We start from the raw sequence: 19,026 nt of genomic DNA, 5'->3' as shown, positions 1-19,026 counted from the left end.
CTCATGAGGAGCGCCACAAGGAAAATTATTCAGCTAAAGAGCTTTTTCCTAGTGCTTTGTGTATGCAATCATTTCGATGAAGTGGGGCTGACAGAGCGGTTCAGATTGTGAAAAGGGCTTTTTTTTTTTTTTTCCTCACTCATTTGGAATCCGTTCAAGTTCTGTCAGTGATTGCAATCTCATGATGAACCGGGAAGTGCTTTTGATGGGGCACATTGGCTGAGAGCGCACTGGAAGTGAAAAATAATTATTTTATACATAGCTGTAAGAAAAGGGGCCGCTCTGCATCAGAGAGGTGGAAGCATTTAGTTGTGGCTCGGGGATGAAAAGCTTCCTCATCTTCTTGTCAATCATGGATGACAGGGACTCCTTCCATAAGCAATCCAAGTGTATTTTCTGAATTAAGATGTCACAGACCATTCAGTGGATATTAGGAATTGGTATACAAGCAATGTAACACACAATTTTACTGAACAGTGGAAAGTTTTATTACATACGGTGGACCAAAAGGACAGGTCATGCTTTTGTTCAGGTGTAATGCTGCATGTTAGTTTGGCCAGTAGCTTTTTATTTTGTATGTAAGGAAAAGAAAAAGTCAAAAAAGCAGTTCACAATTTATTTACTGAATAAATTTGGACAAAACACCAGAATCTGTTACGATACAATCAGAACATCTGAGGCAGATATCCCACCATGCACCACCCCCCTCCATGAAACAAAAAGGACTAAACATTAGCACCAAATCAGAACCAACTTAAATAAAAGGTAGCTCAGTCTACAAAAACAATAAAAGCAATAGTTTTTTTTTTTTATTTATTGAAAAGCAACTCAGAAAAGTAGCAAATTGAGATTTTTCATGTTTTTAACTTTTCTTAAAAAACAAGCACCCCCCCACCCCCTCTCGTCCCACCCGACCCTCCCCCTCAACCCAACCCTCCCCTCAACCCAACCCCCCCCCTTCGGCAGGCTATAGCATTCATGGGGCACATGCCAATGACTAGATAAAAACACAAATTCAAGTAACATTGAGATACGACAAAACATGTCCACTGGTACCCATTCCGAGCATGATCGTTTCACAGAACCTAAGCAGGCAGTAGAAAACTAACATGAGGTCCTGGAGTGAGCATGTCATAGCAATACTATCACTCGTATCAAGTTTTTAAAAAGAAATGGGGGAGACTTGGTGGCATGGGCTGTTGGGGCACAGGAATACTGGCACAGAAGATATTGTGTATTCTAAAACTTCAGACAGACATTTCCTCTTTGCGCCTGTCCTGTGTCAAGATATTGCCTACGTCATACATGAAAAAGGAATCTCTGAATAAAGAAAAACCCTGCAATGTAGTTTTAAATATATATATTTCTATTTATTTATATATATTTATATATAGCTGTTACAATTTAAATAAATGTTACTTTCTCGTTCCTACAACTGAAGGATGAATTTAAATAAGAGGAAGCTAATTTTAAGAGGTGGAATCGTCCATTCACCGAACACATCAAGTGCATGACGCCATGTTTGGAGGTTTACCAAGAAAACGGTTGAAGATTGAGGTTTAGGAGGAGTGATATTAAAGCAGCAGTAACAACAGACTGGAATAGCTTAAAAACAAAACGACAACAAAAATAAATGATGGTTTATAAAAAGAAATGTTACCGAAAAATGAAAGGGTGGTGGTGAGTGAAGTGTGGTAAAGGTTTAAGAGGCCGAGGAGACAGAGACATACAAATTACTGAAAACAAGGCCGTCGAGGAGTTTAGTGACTGTCAGAACTTCCATAATGTAAAACTGAGACAAATGAGAGACAACAAAGCTTAAAACTTAACTTGAAACAAAGTCGAGGTCAAACATGTTGATGATGATGATGATTAGACAATGAGGGGGAAAAAAAAGCCTAAGCTGCTCCACTTCTTAACCAATGATCCCGGGTCAGGGACAATTACCTTGTTTCAGTTTAACAACAGAGCTTGGGATTGTGATTTCTGACCCTGGGTCTGTGGTTAAAATTGGTACCACCTGAAGCGATGACGAAAAAACAAAAAACAAAAACTCTTTAAGAAAACGTGTGGTGTTGCAGTTCAGTTTTGAATTGTTCTCCTTGGTTTCCTGTGTTCTTATGTCCCTTCATGCTTTCCATAGTGTCAAAAATGGTGAATGTGTCTACTTTTATGAGCACCACATTAAATGAAACAGATCCAAAAAGAACATTTGCTACATTGTTTGCAACTTGCATGTCCGGCGCCAGCATCCTCCCCCGAATGGGAGGTGCATCGCCGGGTGAAGTATAGATGCCATTTGTCATGCCAGGCTCAAGGTTTTCCATGAAATGATGGAAAAGGAAACAGGATGGAAACACCTTTATTATGAGTGACAAATGTTCACCTATTAATCTCTAAACTACTGTTTTTGGCTCCGCTGTGAGCGTGGCGAGCTGACCGTGGTGGAGTCGTCCGTTTGTGCTTGGTGTTTGCTCAGCTGAAGAACTGCTCCAGCTCCTCCTCCATGTTCACCTCAGGCACCGTCTGCTCCTGCTCTCTTTCTCCTCTGCCGTGCACTGCAGCGCCCCCGAGCGCCCCGGAGGAGGCGAACCAGGGGTGCTCCAGTATCTCCCGAGAGGTGAGGCGCTCTGAGGGTTCCCGGCGGAGGATGGAGCGGATCAGGCACTTGGCCTTGGGTGTGAGCGTTTCAGGGATGTTGAAGTGACCCCTGCGGATCTTGCTGAACAGAGAGCCGGGCTCAACGTCATGGAAGGGGTAGCGCCCCACGAGGATGGTATACAGCATGACGCCCAGACTCCAGACGTCAGCTGCCTTCCCCGAATAGCTGCCGTTGGCATTGAGGATCTCGGGACTTACATAGGCTGGGCAGCCATGCTTGTCTGACAGGGAATCATCATGACCGTCTAGGATATACGTGTCCTCAAGGCTCTCCAGCTTCACAAGGCTTCTGGAAACACACAAGAGGAAAAAAAAAACACATTCAACATAATGATAATCTGTTAATATGAATGTTATTAAGTGATAATTACTACTACAGTGGCAATGTTTGGATGCCAAATATCAAAAAATACAAAAGACACTCAAGTGGGGTAATTTGCTCTGATGGACATTTTTAAGTGCTTCAGATCCATCACTTCTGGATATCAGGGGAAGTAGAGCACATAATGCTCTGGGCTTAAGTTTGACATTTCCTTTCACTTAGATAAAAGCCAAGCCAAAAAGCATCAACGTACAAGTAGGCTTTCCAAAAGACCTTCACAATTCAAAAGAAACCCAATTACGGGTGAGTGATCATCCTAAGTTTCATGCAGTGTTTCACTGAGAGAATCAAGCAGTCGACAATGTGGGTTTTTTATTTCCTCCTGCTCTCCCCCCCCCTCAAAACACCATCTATCTGCACTCTTCTCTAAACTCCACAATACCAGCTATGATACCCTTGAGTGCCGATAATAACGGCTGGTTGTTCAGAGGCGTTGTCACTAAAAGATCTTGAGAGGCTCGGGCAAGAATTTTCCACATGCATGGTAAGAGACACTTGTGGGGCTATGCAAATGCTGCCATCTGCGTGTGAGGTCCATGAGACATGGTGCACCAGACAAAGAGTCAGGGTGTGTGATAGTACCTACTGGGAGCCTCTAGGAAAAAGAAAACCAAGAATCACTGGCTTAGACAAGAAAGTATTTTTTGCCATCTGTGACACGTGCGTACTCTTTCACATAACCCCATTCACTCGTTCATTGTCAGCATAGTAATTTCCATTTATTAACATGCTTTGGAGTGTTTTCACATTTTCATACCAGAAAAATTCTATTGTTTCCTTGAGCCAAATACCCATTGTTCCTCTGTGAGATAAAGAGCCATGTGCTTATTTAAGTACAGCATTATACTGCCTGGATAACAGCTTATTTGGAGGACATGTGCAAACCGGCAATTACAGTACAAGGGGGCTTAGAAATACAAAAAAGGACTTATCTCGTTTTCTTTCATAGTTGCACATTGTAAGCTATACAGGATGTAATGTGCGCTGATCCTAAAATGTCTCGAGCTTGGTGTAGAAGGACGAGATCAACAGGCCCTGTTTAACTGGCTCTGCTGTGCTGGATTCCACTCAAGGTAAACCTTTGACCAGTGCTCTTTAAACAGGCTGCTCTTTAGTCAAAGGCTATCAGCAGAATGACAAAACCAGGCCGGGAAGCTAACACATGCTGTGGAAGCTTGCTCGGGTATCATTTTGTATCTTGTCTTGTTCCTTTCCTTCTCTCTGCATCCACCATATCCTTTTGTTACACCCTTGGGTTCGAGCCAGAAAAGCGTCTCAGTCTCTAAAGCAGCTTCCTCTTCTCGCCTCTGTACGCCCGCATCCACTGAGCCAAGAAGACTGAAAAGGTGTAAGAGGATTCTTGACAGGCCATATAGTAAATGTGACCCAATACTGTCCTGCACCATCACTCTTAAAATTCCCCCGACATCAATCATTTAATGAGAGGGAAGGGGGAATCGACATCCCGGGCCATGAGCAGTCTGGTGTGACAGTCAAGGTCATTGGACCCGTACTGAGTATGTGAGGCAGCTCAACTTCCCTTTTCCACTGATAGCGCCAAAGAATGACGTCACTCTTTCAGTCAGAGGGCAATGAGGTGAAGCCTGTGCCTCTGCCATGGGGTGTTAGATAAGAGTTGGCTGGAATGAAGTTCCCCTCAAAAACTTTAGCATTAGCCCTGGCTTATGGTCAGTGATCACATAAGTAAAAGGGTAATAAAATGTCTTGCGTGTGAATAAGCACCTACTAAAATTTTAGAAAATATATCTTCATTAATAAAAAAAAGGTGCTCTCAGGTTGCTGTGGCAACAGATGCCTGGATTTCATGGGTGTAGTTTTCAAATAGTGCCACCAGGGGTCAGTAATCCTGTGCTGTGTCAGTGTGATTCCACAGATTTCTGCTGCTGATCACTACAGAAGTGCAGCAGTGGCAAAATCTCAAGTTAACAGATCATCCTTCATGCAGAAACTAGTCCTGGCAACTAGTCTGTACATGCTTTTCAGTTCAACAGAAATCCCCTGGTTGGAAAGGGTGCAATGATTACATTTACCTGACATGATCCCTCCAAATGTGATTCCATACTCCACATATGTGTGTCATATACCCATTATTAAACCATGTGCACAAAAATAACTAAGGGAGACACAAAGGGCTTATGTTTCCTGTGTTCTCCGTAACATCTGTGAGAGGCATGTCACTCTTGTATTGTCTCAGTTTACACTATCCCCCGTGTAAGCTGAGATATGACACAGATAATACTGACTGTTGCTATAAACATAGAACATGCACAGATGAAGTGGAGTAAAAAAAGAAAATGACACTGTAAAAAATCCATAGATGCAACAGAGACTATGGATTTTTGCAGAACTCACCTGTCCTCATTCTTGAACACAAACTTCCTCAGTTTGAGGTCACGGAGGACCAGTCCGTTGTCGTGGCAATGTGCCACAGCCGAGGCTATCTGATAGAAGAGTCTGGCAGCTTCATCCTCCCGCAATTTTTTGCAGGTGCGGACAAAAGAGTGCATGTCGCCATAGCTTCTCTCAAAGAACACATAAGCTCGCGCCTCCCCTAGCAAGATCTCCAGGATTTGGTTAATATGCTGGTGCTGGCCCAGGGCAAAGTAGGCCGCCAGTGACTCCTGGTATCGGCCAATGTCAAAAACCTGCAATCATAAGATAGGGAAACATTTATGCTTACAGCCTGCATTCTAGCCAATTAGCTATTTTTTTCTAATCTAGAGTGACTTATGAGTGCAACTATCTCATTAGGTTGTTTTGGTGTCAAAATCTTTGGGTAAGAACATCTGCCAACAGTTTTTTTTCCCTTTCCCACTGTGGACACACACAATTAAATCCAACTGAAAGAGCTTCAAATTGCCCTTTAATTAAGCACAATGTAACCGAAATGTGAGCAATCTACCACATTTTCGTGACACCAGGCGTGTGTTTAATCTTTTGGCAGAGGGACTAAGGTTACATACAGGCAAAGAGAAAGCACTGTGTTTAGTGCACAGTATTGTACTGCAGCCCTGGGTTGCACTGTCTCTTTTGTTTCCATAGTAACCCCCCCCCCCCCAATTGACTTTCAGCACAACCAGTTCAGGTGAGGGGGCTCCTCTGCTCGGAGTCAATACAAATACACCCCACAGCTCTCGAGATCTTAAGTTGTGACCCAGGCTTCCAGCTTGGCAGGAATGATCAATCCTGGAAGTGGGGATTGATTGGTGCTGCGTTGAAACCAGCACAAAGCAAATGAGGTCAAACAGCAGTTAGCTCACAGGCTGTGCCAAAGGCCATTAATTTGTTATTGCCGTGACAAAACATTATCTCAAGTCAAAAGGTACAGATTATTGGATATGTCATGCCTTATGAGTCCAACGGTGCACATAACTGTAGTCTCAATTCATCAATCCACTTAAGCCTTTTTAAAGCTGGAATGCACCTCAACTCCACTGCCTGTTTGATCCGTTATATAGGAAAGTCAATATGGGCGCTGAGCTTGTCCTCAACCTTAAGGGAATACTGGTTTATTTCTTATGCTTAGAGAGGTCAATGTCACAGTAGCTCACTGCTGAACTCGTAAAGTTCCCCAGCCCCATGTGCTTTTCTCTCAATGCAATTGTCCTCAAAAGATTTCAGTTACTAATATTTTGTGCTACAGGCACAGTACGACTATGCTTATGCATCAAATATAAAACCAAGGGTGAAATAATACGATTATAGCATTGCACTATGAAAGAGAGAAGCCGTGGTAAAGCGAGAATAGCACTGAGAGGAGTGTGTGCGTGGTTACTCACTCCTTTGTCAACGTTACATCATGCAATCCAAACCACGCAGCTCGCCCCATTCACTTTTTCCATTAGGCTGCTCTGCCAGCTCTCTATTTACAATTCAAGCAATTATTAAAAAGTTGAGAGGGGTGGACTTGCTGCAAATGCCAACACATAGACACCAACTCGGTGCTTCAATGCATAGTATGCTCAATACATTTGGGGCAATAAATATTGAAATAAAACCATAATCATTCATGTGCAATGCAAAGGTGGTGGGCTGGTAAGAGCACCGCATTTTGTTCTGAGGTACTATTCTGAGAACATCAAGGTAGGACGACTCTAACATGTTGCCTACTAACCTTACATACGAGCTCTTCCCCGCTGTGCAGGTGGGCGGCTCTGAATACGTGATCTCCCTCCAGTGGCTCCAACAAAAGGTAGTCCCCGATGTGGGAGATACAGTGTGAGGAGTCCGGCGTCTCCGGCGGGCTGGGGGACCCGAGGTTGGGACTGAAACTCTGGTGCGACTCTGTAGTCCTTAAGCAAGATAATTCTTCGAAATCGTGCGATTTGTGCCGCGATCTCCCATAACGTGAAATGTTAATTGGATTTGACCTCTGTATGTTCATGAGGAATAAGTGTGATAACTCCACAGTACCGGGGGGTGGGGGGGCTTCCTCCTCCTTCTTCTTCTTGATTAGGGCACCACTTTGTTGTAAACTCAGTGCAATGTCACAAATCGTCCGACACTTCTTGAACAATTCTTGAACAAAGTAAAAAAACAAAAAAAGATGAAGAACTGATTTAACTGCAGCCTGCTGCTGGCAATGGCAGACTATCAACAGGCTAAGCTGCTGGCTCGTAGATATTCATAAGACAAAACGGGGTCTGTAATTTTGCTGCAGTTCAACTGTTCATTTACCCCACTTTGTTTTCCATTTAGGAGATAAGGCCAGGCAAAAATAACAGAATTATGGCCCCACGTCGACGGAAAACCCTTTGCACAGACCTGCTGCAATTTCATTCACGCGTGCAGTGCGAACAGGCACGTCTAAACTGCAACAAAGGCTACCAAAAGTCAGCTTTTACAATGAATGAAGAGTGCTAAGTTAACCCGCAGCTTGTTTGCTAGCTTATCTTACCGGTTAATGGTATGGCACGTTTCATAAAACGGAAACAATTTGTTGAAGATAGCTTACAGGCATAGAAAAAAAAAAGCACAAGCAAAATGTATAAAGCAAGTTTTGCAAGCTAATTACAGCGGCGGTTTTCAGCCAAAATGTGACAGACAAATGATGGCTAGCAGGTGCAGAGCTAACTAGTTAGCTTGCTTGGCTAACTAGTACCAGGTCAGTGCACGGCCTTGTTCCCCAGGATCATATCCATGCACGGCGATTGTCATCTACCACATAAGGAGAAACCCCATCCGGAAAAAAAAAACTGCCGTAGCTCTTTGTGTGCAGGAGTCGACGTCCTCTCTCTTTCTCTTGGTCCAGTCCTACGGAAGAAAAGTGTCGTCTGTCTATTATGTCTGCTGCTTTAAGGTGCTGGAAGGAAGGAAGGGACGGCCGGCCGACTTTCCCAGGCCTATCCCTTGATTCAGCAGGACATCCTCTCTCCCGTGGTGCCGCTGTGCTTCTTACGTGGCTGGGAATCTAGTCCATTCAGTGCGGAGGGGAGGCCAGCCGAGCTGCACACGCTGCACACACTGCGCCTGTACAGAGCGAGAGAGCTGCCTGGCGGAGGGGGGCTTCTACCGCACGCGCGCGCGCCCACACGCACACGCTCAACACACACACGAGCATACCGATCCGCCCCCTGACGTCACACCCACATCGAAACCTCATTGGCCTCCAACCTGAGTTATAATATGCAGTGCGGTCATGTGAGAACCATGTTGTGTGGCTACACCCCCAGGAATCTAAATGCATCGCATGCTGGTAAATTGGATGGATGAGGGGGGAGGAGAGAGGAGGGGAGGGGAGGGGAAAGGGGGGTGGGAGTGAGAGTATAACTACTGTACGTGCTGTGTTGTGTTTCCTCCTGAAATATCATTCAAAAGAAAGCGAAGGGGGATCCCTCACAGTAGCAGACATACACCATCAAACACAGTTATACAGTAGTGATATATACATATACATATCTGATATATACATATACATATCTGCTGCAGATGCAGCAAATGGTAAGAAAACATGACATGCTACTGGTGTGACTCACTGTTGCAAGGCAAGGTCCCTCCTCTGCAAGGATGTGTAAGCAAAATGACAATGAACGAAACAAAAACATGTATTATGCTGGGACATAATGAAGGAAATAAAAAAAAACAACAGAAAAATTAAATAGAGGAGAATCAAACACATGGTGTCAAAAAAGTGCGAAGAAACAGTATAGAGTGTTGCAATGAGATTACTCAGTGGTTAAACCACTGAGGAAGAAATTGCTTATGTGTGTGCTTGAAATGTAAGTATTAACTTTGATATGATATGAGATTATATTCCAGATTTGTGTGCCAAGGTTGAAAAACAAGACCACAGAATTCATTAAAAGCTAGCACATGGCTGTGTGCTTCTGAGACGTCTCTTGTAACAAATTCCGTTCTTGCAGAGTTGTGCCCCCATAATATATTACAAAACAAAGGATGGAAGAGGTTCATTATTCATTGTTCTTCCTAGATTACTTGGGGGTGTGACAGCAGGATTGTGCAATTCCATGTAGGAATCCGGGGCGGTGAGAGGAATGCTTGCAGCTGGATGCAAGACACTGACAGAAGTGTTCGATTTAACCTTTATTCCCCTGCTTGCAGGCAGTAGCAGCACACACACACACACATACACACACATGCACTATTCTAAATCGTTGTTTCTCTTTCTCGCTGCCTGCCTGAATAAACCCCCGCAACATGGAAATGCATTTTTCACACAGAGGCCTCTCATCTCACAAACGGTGGTTCACAGTTGCAGAATGTGGCTGCACCCACAAGCTTTTATATTCTTCTCCTCAAGCTTATGTGTATGTATGTTTCTGGGTTTTGTGATATAATCTCTGTGAGCCTCCCACTTTATTCTTTGTTACAGTGCTTGAACATTCTTCAGTATACAGTAGCTTCATTTTTGTTTCACCCATTCTGTTGAGAACAAAATGAACATGTTTCTGAACTATGGAAAACTTGCAGGTTAGTACACCGTGCACAAACACAGTGATAGGCAACTGTAGTACATTTCTGTTTTAGGCCACGACATCTCTACATTTGCCCATCGCTCTAACACCAAATGGGGATTCTGTTAAGCCTAAACCACAGCTGTGCATGAATCAGAATAATAATCCCCAAAGATTCCTTTTGCCCCCATTCCCTGATACGCTGTGTGACTCATTTGCAGCGGAGAGCCGCAATTGAGAAAATCCATTGAGGTTCATCAGCTCTCCAGACACGCCTACATGCCAAGGAGTAACAGCAGGCTGCCCCAGCAGTGCCTTCCAGCGAGAACTTATGACTGTGTGTGTGTATTCCACTGAAACAAGATGTGTCCCATGGAAGACTACAGAGGTCAATGAGGACGGTCCCCTGGGCAATGTTACTCACCAGCTTGCTAATAGGCTGTGTTGCCCTGTAGAAAATGATCTAAGGTCAGTTTCCCCTGTAATGTTGACGTTACAGGAAGGCCTAAGGGTTTAGATCCACCAGAGGAATGTGTTTTCCATAGTGGTTGCAATCAAATGAAATTTTTTAGAGTGCAACATGAAATTGAGTCAAATGAGAGTTATTTTCCTTGCATTATACTTTCAGAAAATAGCAAATATTCCGCTGTCACATAGCAACAGAGTTAGCCAGCTCATGTTGACACCAGCCAGAATCAGTGCTGTCACATCCACACCCTGCGGGTAACTTCCACTGAGAAATTCGATCATACGCGAGAAGATAGATGCAGAAGCACAGGAGGGATAAGATCATTCAGTGAGTGTGAGAGGAGATGATGTGGAGGGAGAGCGAGGCAGGAGGATGGAGAACTGGAAAGCAGGCAGCAGGAGAACGTGGTGAGTGGTGGAGAGAGTGGGAAGAGGCAGAAAGTGACAGAAAGTGTTGTTCCTCCCCAATGTCATCTTTGGAAAATAGGGGAAATACTTTCTGTCAGATAGGGAGATGCCAGCTGGAGAGTTGAGCCGAGGCACAACTTGTTTAATACAAAATTGTACAGAAATATGTGGGAGTAAAGGGCATCAAATCAAAACAGAACAGCAAAGATGTTTAACAAAGCAAACATGGCATGCACTTTCAGTCATAATGAAAGTAATGACATCAAGTTAATGTCAGAGGTATTCTTAGTCTTGTTTTGACTGCAGGTCCTGCTCCCATGGATTCTTTAGGTTTATTTTTATATTTACTATTGAGAATTACAGAAATTCCCATGATACCCATTCATTTTATGACCCACAGTGAGCGTGTTGGTACTGGGCAACAGCTGCAATATCCTTCAATTTCAAGTGAGAGAAAAAAACAAGTTATTTTGGGGATGGGTACATGTGCCACATTCTGCCCTCCATGGCGCTTTGGGACCTGAGGCCTGTTTTTAACCGAGAGACTGAGGGATGGAGCTGCAGATTCGAGGGCAGGGAGGAAGAGAGGAAAGAAAGCACGGAGTAGGGTACATAATGTTTCACTGATGATATGATGATACTCGCATTTTCTCCCATTCTTTCCAAATAATTCCACTTGATGCAGCAGCTCATCACACAAGAATTGCAATCATAAAAAAGAAGCGCAATTACAGCTGGAAGATTGTTTCAATATCATTTTTAATCAGATCTACTCATTTAAATAACATGTTGTACAATGGATGAGCTCTCCTTGGTAATTGTGAAAACGCATACTATTCTTTTCTATATGTCGAGAGGTCCAAAAGCACCACTTTTTATTCTGATGGATGCAATGTCCTCATCTTTTCTCAGAATCCGAGACAATAAGAGCCCTTGAACTTCTGTTGTTAACTGTACAGCACCTTTGCAGAGAGACAGCCTCTATTGTTCACCCTTGAAGAAACGTGTAATAGTAATTTAAAACTTCCATTTGCAGAGTAAAGACAACTGGTGCACGGTGATCAAAGTGGATCAGGAAAATGCACACACAGGCAACACCTAAAAAATGTTCCGTACTATATGGTACATTGGAATAGAAAAGCTTTGGCCTCTTCACGGTGCTTAATAACTTTACAGTCATACACATTTTGTCTACTTACAGCGGTACAGGAAATGCAGGAGTGCAAATTAATCAACACAATGCTTGAAAAAGTGTCCAGTCAGCATTCGAGGAAGCCCAAGGGGACAATTCAGCAGATCAAATAAACACTGGCACTTCCGCTGACCTTAATTCAACCTGCTGCCTTCAGACGAACAGTTTACGTGCTGTTACACTAGACAAATCAAAAGGAAAAGGCCTCGTGCTGATGAACTCAGAATGTACTGCCTGAAGACTTTTTTTTTTTTTTTTTTGGTGAGACATTTTTCCGCTTTCCTCTCTGAGGCAAGAGGAAGCATGAGTGGCTGTGAGTGGCAGGTCACGCAGATGAAGACCTCCTCTACGTGGAAAGGAAGGATCTTGGCTTGAGGGGGAGACAGGATTGGCGTCACTGGCTTGGATCTCTCCTTCATGAAGTCAGACAGCTGAGTGAGGACTTGTGGCAGCTCTGTCACTGGACAGGGTGACTCACTCACTCATAAGTGGAGAGGTTAATAATAGTCATACATTGGATCCGCAGAAGTGAAATCACTCGGCTTTAGCAGCTTAAGCCCTCCAAATGGCTCTGCTGCAAAGCAAAACACGCATTTCTATCTCTCATTTCTGTGACAGTTCATGGGTTTTAGACAACAATTATGTGAATGTAAACGTCTTCAAGCTAAATTGGTGACTGTTTAAAAGAAATAAATGTCTTATTGTTACATGCAGTATGTATATTTCCAAGCAACAGGCATATTAAGACATCAAGCGTGACATGTCAAAACTGCCAGGAAAATATAAGAGAATCCGAGCGAATACAATATCAGTGGTGTCTTGATTTGCGTTCTCTTTGGGCTCAGCTTGACAGCTGATATTGTCTTCCCTGTAAAGTAGATATTTCTTGGCACTGCTACACCTGCATGGAACCGCCTAAGGCGTCACAGGGAAAACCAGGCAGATTTATTAAAATTCCTCAACACTTGACATTTTGGAGACGCAAGGCGAAGACACCAACATTATACTGCATTTGCTGGTGGTGAGTCAGTCACAACTTTCCTATGCCTGCTGTTTGGAGGAGAGTCATACCAGGGGAGCCAGCCCAGTTAGGGAAGTGAACTCAGTATGCAGTGTTACAGTACAATGTAATGCCTCATAAAAAGTTATTTAGATAATTATTTTAAAATTTAAATGTTATTTGGTGAAAAAAAATCTATAATCTATCTGGATTATCTTTTTTTCCTGTAAATAAATGTGCGCCACATAGTTTCCATCATGCTGATAATGTTTCCATACATTTATTAACCATATCAGGATAGTATAGTTATTAAAGCCAACAAAGATGTCTTTGATGTCTGGTAGCGTGGTCTGTTGGGGGTTAGAAAACAGCCTTGGGTGAAGATCTCTAATACTTGGAAGAGGACAAACACCTGGTGGCTCAGTGGTTATCACCGATGCCTCAGAACAAAGAAGGAGGTTGTTGTGTCGAGCGGGTTCTCATGTGGGTTTGCTCACACGGTCCAAAGACCAGCTTACGTGCATAGGTGAACTGCAGCATTTACAAAGATGTGAACTTAAAAAACTGTAACAGGCTAAAACCCAAGGATAGGAGTCATACAGTAAGAACAGATGTGCAGGCAGAGCCAAAAAGCCAAGAGGCTTATTGTGAGGCTCCCCTTGAGCAAGGCTGGATTACCAACCAGGCAAAGTGGGCGATTACTCTGCATGGGGCCCCCGATCATAGGGGGGCCCGAAAGCTCAAGTTCAGTGCTTGGCAAGTCTTGGTTATCTGTAAACTGAAATTCTGTGTGTTAACACTTTAAGCGCAACAAAAGCACAACATGAATTGAAATCCTATTTTAATAATAATGATGATGATGATTTAAGAATGGTGATAACAAATAATGATAATAATGATGATTGTTTTGGTTTATTTTGTACTTAACATGGTGCATTTCTATTCCTAAGTAAGTTTGTGCTCTATCCATTTACCAAAAACTAAGACAGCAGGTGCAGCAGGGGCACACCTGCAGCTCACTTTTGCCCTAAGGCCAAGGTTGATGTGGCCCTGCTCTGAGGGATAAACATCAAATTTCAGAAGCAAAACAAGCAGCGATGACCATCCAATACTGTTACTGATGTACATTCAAAATAAAACTGGCTGGTACTATAAAATGCTGTGGGTCAAAGTTTATAAAAATTAGTGGGAGTAGAATATCAGATACATAGACCTATTATTATGAATTGGGCATTTGAAACACTTGAAAAATACAGGCTGACGTTGATGACTATTCCTGGACTGTTGGTAGTTGTAAAAGTATGATGACATGGTTATTAAAAACAGACGGTGGAGTGTGATGTATGAACTGAACGGCCTGGAAGCAGAGAACGGCAGATCTTGTGAAAAGGAAATCAGTGTGATAGATTTGTGTCATGCAGAAAACAGAAATGTAAGAGATTTTTTTTCTGACATGAATAATGTGGTGTCGTTGTACTGGACTGCAGCATGTTATACTGTTATGCCAAAATAATACCGGCATGTGCTGACAAATATGAGGTCACTGCACTGAAAGGGGTTTTTGGTATGCTTTAAAATATCATACAACCCTGATTTCACAATGATGATTTTATGTCCACTTCCTGTGTAATATGTTCTATAATATTATCTTGTAAACGACTGCATGTGAGGTTTTTTGTGCCATGCTTACATTAGTGGACAAGGTCGAAACACAAATTGAACCAAGCAGTGTTGTTTGCCACACAACCTTTCCAGGTGGCTTGCAAGAAAACATGAATGATATTGTGGCTGAAAGCAGTTTAAAAATAAAATGTGATATCTGTAACTATGTAGGTGGCTGTTATGTCTAATGTGACTACTTTCTGGTCACACTGAAGGCATATTCACATTGTTGAAGGTCACTTAAAACTGGTCTTTTTCAGTGATTCAGAGGCTGTATGATAAGCTACGAAATGACGAGAGCACACTGTCCTTGTCTGGCCTCTACATGAGAACACACACGCATGCACACACACACACACACGCACACACGCACACGCACACAGACACGCACATCACTGCAATTCACGCAACATTCAAGCTGCTGCCATGGCAACCTGTTTCTATTCCCCAGGGAATATTGTACAGGACCGTAAACATAAACACAAACACATACACACACGATATACACACATACAGTGAAACACACATAAGGGACCCCGTGCTCTAATCTCCTGGGAAAGAACACTCTGCTCAGTTTGTGAGCAATTTTGTGCCAAAAGGTACGTTTCATGCCTCCTTAGAAAGGAAAATCATGGCAATAAGACATGATTCACTTTGCTTTTGCTATACCATGCATCATGATGCAGTCACAGAACTCCATCGTAGCACGATCATGGTCGGCTCACTGCCACTTCCATCATCTAAAAGTGAATTACCGCTTCATTATGCCGTATTCATTTTGTATGCGACATCGTTGCTCCCCATGTCTTTTTTCCTGATGAGCTGGAACAACCTCTGAAACAGCTTTGAGACCATGCGACAACAAAACTGAAATCTATACAAATGAGATCCGTTTAGGTGAGGCAGCAGCTTGTGCACTGTTCAATTTTAGAAGAATACTGAGAAATTACTTTATGTGCCGTTATTGTGCAGAACAATTAAACAGCAGCAGACTCTGACGTGGGGATGTAGCAGTGAAGCAGACGCTGATAAAGTGCAGGCGAGAACATCACTTGCTACCGCACTTCATCACTCAACTTCCTGCCTGTAGTGCTGCCATGTCTCATATGACAAGCCTAGTCTCTGTGTTTGTACCTACCAGACACTGGCAGGTGCAGACACTCTCTCTCTCTCTCTCTCTCTCTCTCTCTCTCTCTCACACACACACACACACACGCAGACACACACATATAAGGGTGCTTTGAAATCCCACTTCTGTGCAATCACTCATTATACTGTGGGTGTCAAACAACCCCTTGTTGAAAACAGTGGGGATAACTGCTGCATGACAATCAGTTCAAACAAACAAGGCTCTCTCCCTGTTTACTCTAGACATTGCCTTTAAGAAAAATCAAATTGGCAGAAGCCTCCTATTGTGCTGTGAAATCTGTTCGGGGAAGTCGTTGTAAAATGAGGATCTAGGTCACGCGAGATTGAGGGCAGCAGATATCAGATAAGAGCATGCATCATTTAGTTTAAAAAATATGAATAGTTAGACGATGAGAGTCGCAAAGGGAACGCCTGCCTTCCGTAGCAGTTTCAGAGACTCTTGTGTGTGTGGCCTGTTTGCCAAACGGTTTTGAATATGGCATGTATTCACATATTGGGGAAGTGCAGCTATTGAGATAATAATTGACTGTCGTCTCAAAAGGCCTTCGCTTCAGGCGAAATAGCCTCAAGCCTGACAGAGACAAACAAAGAGGGCGGATACAGGGAGAAAGAGAAAGGGAGGAGTGAAGGACCTGCGATTACTGTCACAGTAAGCAACATTAACAGCATTAGCTGTGACAGTAATGATCTGTTTCTACCATATCTGGCTAACAGAGGCTGGCATGTCAAACAAACCATGCCTGTGGCAATCAGCACTGGGCATAGGTCAATGTATTTAGCATACCATTACAGCTCAAATGACTGCAGTCTGCTACCAAAGCATTTGTGGAAGCCAGCGCAGAGAAAAGCTTATGCTCTTAAGTCCTTTCTCTCCCTCTTTCTCTCTTTTTGAAAATGATGGCTTACACAGAAATGGATAATGAGAAGGGTTGCCATGTCTCGGTGCTCAAAAGGCCTTGGAAAGCCCTCTGCTGATGGCTCAGATAAACCATTACCATAACCTTTCAAACTGTCTGCCAGAAAGGCCCTGTAACTCATTTTAAGTCAGATTTTAAATAAGTCTCTAATGTGGTTTATCATGCAGACGGTGGGAGAGGGGGGACATGTAGGTGGGTGGAGCATTATAGCAAGCTTTTGAGATATCATCGCAGTGATTGTATCTTTGATGGTTTTTCCTCCTCAGAACAGGACAACCCCTTCTGCAGCACACCTCCGCAAGTAGAGCGCAGATCAGGAGATAAGGGTTGAGGATGAGAACAGCTCAGCTGCTAGTTTCTCAGTGGCAGCACCTCAGCTGCGCCTTTCTGCTGAGTAGGACGAGATTTGCTTTAATGCTGACCTCTCAGGTGTGTGTATGTACGTGTTTGTGCGTGTAGGCAAATTAAAGCGAAAGAGAAAGTTTTGCCTGCTCGCTTTCCCACAAGGTTCCTTTGTTTTTGAAGGTCATCATCCTGTGTCCCCCATCATGGGTCATCAGTGTGTTCTGTTAACAATAAACACAGCGTTCGTGCAAACAAAGTCAGGAAAGGTGATGCATTCAGGACACAGAAAACTCCCTCCAGTGTTGTTTACCGACAGATTCACACAGATGCACATCCATTTTCATTTGATTTCATTTTCATTCCAATCTAATTACGCTTCCTCTTCTCTCTTTTCACACACGCATGTTCACATACAATGCACACACACGCACAGATGCAAATAACAGAAGCATGATGTAATTATTGCAGCCATGGAAAATTCTACCCATTTCCTGCTGAGGAATGACCTGCAAATGAGAACCGCTGTTGTAACGTAATTAAAAACAATCACTAAAAATGCAGGAGGCATATTTATATCTCTGTTGTAATATCATGAAGTATGTTCTTTGAGGCAAAAAAAAAAAAAGAAGAAAAAAAAAACACTGGAAATTGTGTCTTTCAGCCAACTATTCTTCCCAAGGGGATACAGTCACATGGCTTCTTTTATAAAGTTGCTGTGTGTGTACTCTAGGAAAGAAGGGAAAGACATTTCCTTCACAGTGCTCTCCATCAGACTAAACAGATGTTGTAGCCACATCCCACCCTGACCGCTGACATCGCCAGATCATCAACTGCGCTTGATGGTCCACTGTTGTCTCTGAATGAGTTCAGCTGCGATGAGCCATGTGTGGGAAAAACATCCATTAATGCTAAAGAAAATGTGATTTTAAAGAATCAAGTAGATTTAGACCGTTTCGCTTTCACATAAACTCAGAGGTGCCTGGGAATAATATTTGTCTTTGATCATTAACAATAACAAAGTCACTGCTGCTGCAGCAGATGCCAATCCTAATGATCATGATACTAAGGAGAGTGATTAGAGCAATGAGTGGTTCACATATTCAACAGGCCTTTCTTCAAAAGTCACAAAAGCCCACAGACATGAACAAGCACCTTTAGTATCTAATATCATTCTCTGAAATGTGTCCTATTGTGATGCAGTGGTGTATCAGATGTGGCACAGCTACAGCACATATTGTCTGCCTGTCAGAGATGTTGTGGAGCAAATTACTTTGGGGATGTAGTTTGGATGTGGTGTATTATTGCTCTGAAATGTGCCACGAGTGCCAGTGGGCCACTACATTATATGAAATCTAACAGATGGCTTTCTACAACCTGTGCAATATGTTGAGGTGACCTCTCTGACTTCAGATGTAATAACTGCCAAAGAAATGAGGGAGCGAACCAAAAAGCAATCTCCTCAGACAGTGATAACATCACACTTTGGAGGCACAGAAAACAAAGGGACTGGATTGAAAGAAAATATCAAATATTATACAACAATAGTTCGCAGATGTCTGTGTAATGAGTCTTTCACTCTATATCGATTTCAGCCGATCGAAGTGTGAGATACATATGGTTGGGTATTGCTCTGAGGCCCTGACACTAGAGGTTCCTTTAGAGGTATTTTAAATGATCTGTGGGTAATGTTGACAGGCTGATGACATACTGAGGATAGCAGCAGGAAGAGTAGTCAGTCATGTAGCATGCATAACAATAACATTCATGTTAATCACGTATTAAGTATATTATCAACGACCTGTGGATGCTTCCAGATCTATTACCAGTAACCGATGACTAACAGCATTTTCCTTTACGTTCCAGTACGTTGGTCAGATTTAGATCATTCAGATAAAGACGTGCTGTGC

General features: G+C 43.0%; 1 protein-coding gene across 2 annotated transcripts; it reads right to left on the bottom strand.

Annotated features, from left to right (window-relative positions):
- Positions 1–958: 958 nt before the first annotated feature.
- On the bottom strand, positions 959–8,554 carry trib2 (tribbles pseudokinase 2). 2 transcript variants are annotated; one of them, XM_041064819.1, is made up of 4 exons: positions 8,166–8,554; positions 7,179–7,582; positions 5,417–5,709; positions 959–2,950 (listed from the first exon to the last, which is right to left on the bottom strand). In XM_041064819.1, the coding sequence occupies exons 2-4, from the start codon at positions 7,446–7,448 to the stop codon at positions 2,476–2,478; spliced, it is 1,038 nt and encodes a 345-aa protein (XP_040920753.1). In that variant the 5' UTR covers positions 7,449–7,582; positions 8,166–8,554; the 3' UTR covers positions 959–2,475. The 2 variants fall into 2 exon arrangements, with proteins under 2 accessions (XP_040920753.1, XP_040920751.1); XM_041064817.1 differs by having other exon boundaries at positions 7,179–8,554.
- Positions 8,555–19,026: the final 10,472 nt, after the last annotated feature.

The sequence above is a fragment of the Toxotes jaculatrix genome, chromosome 19 (assembly GCF_017976425.1).
Source record: "Toxotes jaculatrix isolate fToxJac2 chromosome 19, fToxJac2.pri, whole genome shotgun sequence".
Lineage (NCBI taxonomy): Eukaryota > Metazoa > Chordata > Actinopteri > Toxotidae > Toxotes > Toxotes jaculatrix.
This window is presented reverse-complemented; position numbering and strand designations above follow the sequence as displayed.

Excerpts from the sequence above, each read along its gene's own strand:
- trib2 (XM_041064817.1), bottom strand. The coding sequence starts at position 7,448 with ATGAACATACAGAGGTCAAATCCAATTAACATTTCACGTTATGGGAGA. Across the intron at positions 5,710-7,178 it reads GGGAAGAGCTCGTATGTAAG|GTTTTTGACATTGGCCGATA; the intron begins GTTAGTAGGCAA and ends TTATGATTGCAG. Across the intron at positions 2,951-5,416 it reads GTGTTCAAGAATGAGGACAG|AAGCCTTGTGAAGCTGGAGA; the intron begins GTGAGTTCTGCA and ends GTGTGTTTCCAG.